Below are 5,149 nucleotides of genomic sequence, written 5' to 3'. Positions count from 1 at the left end.
GTAGAATATGGAAGGTATACATTCATTTTTTTCTTTTTTTTGCACTAAAAATTTATATTATTTTATTTTTGAATTTAGTCAAATGTTTCTTATACATATCCATGTGATTGTGTATATATTCGTCATATTATAAAAGTCATAGTATAAAACTTATCTCTTTTTACAACTCTTTTTATTTTCCTTGATCAGGTCGTTCTGATTTATTCTTTCCAAAAATAATTAGTGCGAAAGAACATGGAAGGAAAGTATATAAATGTCAATTATTCTTAAATGAAATGGAGCGGAATATCGTTTTGTATATTTTATGTTGCCTCCTCCCTTTTTCCCTTCCTACACGATTCTTGATCGTCCTGGGCTAACCAATACGGTTTTGTATGTGCAGAGATATATACGTATTATCCTACGTTCTGGCTGCATTGCCTGTGGCGAAGTATACCTTTCCCTCCGTACACCTTCTTTCGCTTTTTTTTTCTCTTACTCCCCTTACTCGTTCTGTCCTTCTTCTTTTGGCCGCCTCTCTTGTACATGTTGTTCCTTGACCGACCTCTTGTCAACCGTCTCAGCTCGCCTCCGCTCCGGGCAACTTTTCTTTCCGGATAAAACTTCACGGTATATCCTGCTTGCCTTCTCTCCTTTTCCTTGTTTTCTTGCCCTTTCTCCTTTCTGACTTGTCTTTAAAATTATGATTATCGAGGGATATAAGAGGAATATCCAAAAATGACTTTTGGTCTTTTTGAACAATACTATCGATGAAAAGTTTCAATATGAAATTTGATGAGAATTTGTCTAAAAATAATTTTTTAACTTTTTTAAGACGAAAAATGCAATTATCACTTCACAAGTACTATTTTTTGAGATATATATATATATATAAAATCTGTATTCTTTATTACATAATTATATTGTTTGATGCAATTTCTGAATCAGTTTTATGCGTAAGCTTTTATATGAATTTTAATTTTTAGTTGATTAACTTTATGCTGCTGTCGATGTATTAGTTAATCATGATGTCGATGGAAGATCTAGCTAGAATGAAATAATTATGACAACTATAATTATATATAAAAGATTTTTATTTAAAAATTTTCACATTCTGGATAGGTATCAAATTACATTTAATTTATTATAGTGTATTATAACATATAAGGCATTTTTTTTAAATCAATATATCACAATTTCGAAGAACTTATTAAAATATCGATATATAGAATGGCTATTATCATTTTTGTATCTTTTTATGAAACCTTGAAAATAAGCGATTTATATGCGCATGACATATCTGTGTTTTTTCATAAATTACTCAAGTCTCATTGTAATTACAAATCAAATTCTTTTGTATATATTATATAATATATGGAGATAATATTCGCTTTTATTGAATCGAATAATTTTTTTCAATAAGAATTAGATACGTTATTATTGTACTAAAGCATTAAAAATGCTAAATACTAAACTATTCTTTTGACATTTTGTTGTAATTAGATTAAGACTTAAAAATTGTAAGGACGAGATTATGCTTTACATAGTTACTAAGCGTCAGTTAATTAATTTTATATAAATCACAAAAGAACGCAACAGACTTGATTGCCCGTGCAGTCAACCGTGTTGCGTTGCAAGGCCGTAGCACACGTGTCCATACATTCTCCACCATGCTGATGGCAGTGAGTCCTGTATTCCGATTTAACTGTAATGATGAAAGAATTATTAAATTTAATTACTTTAATTAATTAATAAAACAAATTTATTGGTTAATGATGGAGAAACACTTCTCATAATACATAAAAACATGACTCTTTTTATAGGCTTTGCTACGTAATATGACAATGCCACACACATCATATCGTAAAGAAGTACGTTTGTAAGGTGTGAGTTAATTTTTTTTGGAGTAGCCACCTCGTTTTTTATTGCTATCGTTGGAGATATTTTGTGAGCTGATAAATTATATTTTCGGTGCGTAAGGTTCGAAAGACAAAGTAAAATTAATAGTTAACAGTTGATAAATATGATGTGATCGGTTAAACGTGTTTTTGTTTATTTTGAAAGTATTGAGAAATCGCCGTTTGAGAGTTCGTCAAGCATGCTAAAGTATGCGGTATCGAGCATCTCGATAGCTTTAGGATCACTAGATCATATACAACTGGACGTATAAAAGTGCCACATAAATTAATTTGTCAAACGTTTCCAAAATTTATAATATGATAAAGTGAATCCCATGAAAGTGATATTAATCTGCGTGTATCATATATCGCGAAAGTATTTATAATTGCACAGAAGATTAATAAAATATATAAAATATAAAACATATAAAAGATATTCTACAAAATGCGAACTTACCTACGTTGCAGCATGCTGTACCCTGCTCATGGCAAAAACTTTGATCTCTTATGGGTATGTCGCACTTTTCAGGCACAAGACAATTCTCTTGGGGACATTTCCATATTTCCATTGCATTGACATATTCTGAAAAGAAATACGTTATTTTATTGAAATTATGCTTTAATTTTTGATTCTCTGATTTGATTCTTGGTTGTTAGTTTTCGCAATAAATTTTTTAGTTTTGTTTAGAGGGGAAAGAGTTTGCATATGTAAATACTTGTCAGCATTAGTTATTATTAAATTGATTTTTAATTTAATATCGTGACATTACTATTTCTCGTTCGACTTAAAACTATTTTATTTTTTTAAATTTATTTCTGCAAGCGTTTACGAAAAATTACTGCTATATATTCTATTTAGTTAAAGAACAGGTTAACTTTTTATTTTGTGATGAAAAAAAAAATTTGATGAATGAAAAAATATAAAAGTAGTGAAATTTAGAAATGAAGAACAGCAAAATTCAATTAATTTATATGTCTATTGGAAATAAAAGTTTCAATATTTTAACTTTGATATTAAACAACATCTAAATGAATTAATGAAAAAAAACTTCAAAAAAACTTTGAAAAAAAAACATTATATTTAAGTAATAGTTTCGGAATTAGATAATAACTTTGTGTGTACGACATCAGTTTTCTTCCTTTAAAATTTTACATGTATACAAAATTTAGTATGTTTTTAGTCAATATAATTGATATTTGCGTTTCGGAAATATAAATGTATTACAATATTTTATTTGTCATAAGTCAATCACTTACCAGTGCAGAGGAGAACAGTCGCGAGAGCGACGAATACAAGCGTGTAGGATCTCATTATTTCGGCGAGTAGAGGTGTCGGAATAGCGTGTGATGTGATTCTGACAGTCGGCGACTCAATGGTCTCAGGTTCCAAGATGCTACCGTTATATAAACGGAAACGTCGGCGCTACACGACACACGAATACACACGCGTTTGAGTGAGTGGCACGCACACACGGCTGAAAAGTAGTGATGCGCGCGCAGTTTATTATCTATTCTTATCATTACGTTATGTCAGATCACGCTGATTTTTTCTTCGCCATCTAATAAATAATCTTAGGATAGAGAGAGTTGTAGTTTTGAGAAATTTGAATTTATTGCTAATGCGTTTGTTGCGTTTACTCTTCGAAATATATGGTACCAGCATCGTAATTCTTTTCCACGTTTTTGCAATGTATTGATAAGTCGACAGGAGATAATAGACGAAAGTTTGTTAAGCCAATTGTGTCATAGGGGAAAGAGTTTCTTGTGATACATAAAATGGTTTTCTACGTAGTTATGCAATTAGGCTTAAAGCATTATATGTTATACATTTCCTCTTTCTTTAATCTTACTGCTTCAGTTTGTACGCATAATATTATTCAACTTACATACATTTTTAGATAAGAATGCAGTCAGACACATCTTTAAATATAAACTCGTATTTATGTCTCACATTTAGATAAAAATATGCTCAATACATAGAAATAAGAACAAATACTTTTTCTTTTTCATTAATTGTAGATGCAATGATCTTATTTTTTACACATGTTGTTTGCTTGATATATCAAGATTAAAATTACAGTTGTTAATCATATCTTTAGCACGTTAGGCAAATATTTTCCGTAATATTAATCCGCACGGAATTGTGGAACATCGCATAACAAAATTATCAATCTTATTTATCAATCTTCTATGGAACTCATTATCTGTTATCATTCAATAACACTACTCGTGGAATTTTTTGGACGTATTGCATTAATAAATTTGATTTATACAGTTATAGTTGCATAATATGGAGTATGAAAATATAATATATTTCTTACTGCAAATGATTAATTCTTCCAGAATTTCTTCGTTTCTTTGTATCATAAAAATATGGAATAATTATTTAACAAACAGGTAGAAAGAACTACCTGTAAAAACAATGGAAAATTTTTAGAGTGTACAAAATAAGAATATGCCAGTTTATATTACATTATTAATTATACAAGATATTTTTTAGTGCATGAGTAAATTCCAAAGCAGAGCTTTTTTATTTAATATGTAAAGACAATAAAAAAATCTTTATATTAGAGCGTTTTATCTGTTTCACAATTTAGTAAATATTTTACATTTGTTTTACAAAAAGTATTTAAAATAATCATCTTTAGATTAAATATTTAAATTTCTAAACGATATATTATAGGATTTTTGAATTGTTAGAAAATCTTTACTGTTATTCAAACTTCTTGATAATTTATTTTTTTTTAATGGAAATGGGATATGCTAATATTGATTATTAAAAAAAATGTATATATATATAATTTAGCTAAAAGAATTTGAATCTTACAATGAGTGTTGATTAAATCTTGTGACTAGATAATGGATCTTCAGATTTTTTTTCAGAGGGATTAATTTATTATTGAAAAGATTACCAAGCACTCTACGAATAAGCACTCTACAAATGATTTTATCATTGATTGAGATTGATATTTTTCATATCTAAATCAACAAACGATATAATGATAAAAATATCTAGTAGTTCTTCAACTATGAAGAGCAAGGGATGAGACGTTTGAACGTTTTTACTCTTCTTTGGGAAAGAGTTAATTTTATATTCACGAACTGTGCATTTCATTATTTAACTTATTGACATTTTAAAAGAGTAGTTATATAAAAATATTAATTATGAATTAAAAAGAATATAGTTACAATAGTAATAATAATTACAATAGGTATTATATAGTTGTACAAATCAATTAAATTATTTTATAATAATAAATCAAATACATGTA

The 5,149-nt window shown here is 28.3% G+C and overlaps 1 protein-coding gene across 1 annotated transcript; it reads right to left on the bottom strand.

Moving 5' to 3' along the window:
• Positions 1-1,244: 1,244 nt before the first annotated feature.
• Positions 1,245-3,383, bottom strand: LOC105193440. The gene is made up of 3 exons (XM_011157876.3): positions 3,135-3,383; positions 2,335-2,460; positions 1,245-1,684 (listed from the first exon to the last, which is right to left on the bottom strand). The coding sequence occupies exons 1-3, from the start codon at positions 3,187-3,189 to the stop codon at positions 1,560-1,562; spliced, it is 306 nt and encodes a 101-aa protein (XP_011156178.2). The 5' UTR covers positions 3,190-3,383; the 3' UTR covers positions 1,245-1,559.
• Between the last annotated feature and the right edge of the window lie 1,766 nt (positions 3,384-5,149).

The sequence above is a fragment of the Solenopsis invicta genome, chromosome 9 (assembly GCF_016802725.1).
Source record: "Solenopsis invicta isolate M01_SB chromosome 9, UNIL_Sinv_3.0, whole genome shotgun sequence".
NCBI classification, from domain to species: domain Eukaryota; kingdom Metazoa; phylum Arthropoda; class Insecta; order Hymenoptera; family Formicidae; genus Solenopsis; species Solenopsis invicta.
The sequence above is the reverse complement of the archived record's forward strand: the minus strand, read 5'-3'. Positions and strand labels throughout refer to the sequence as shown.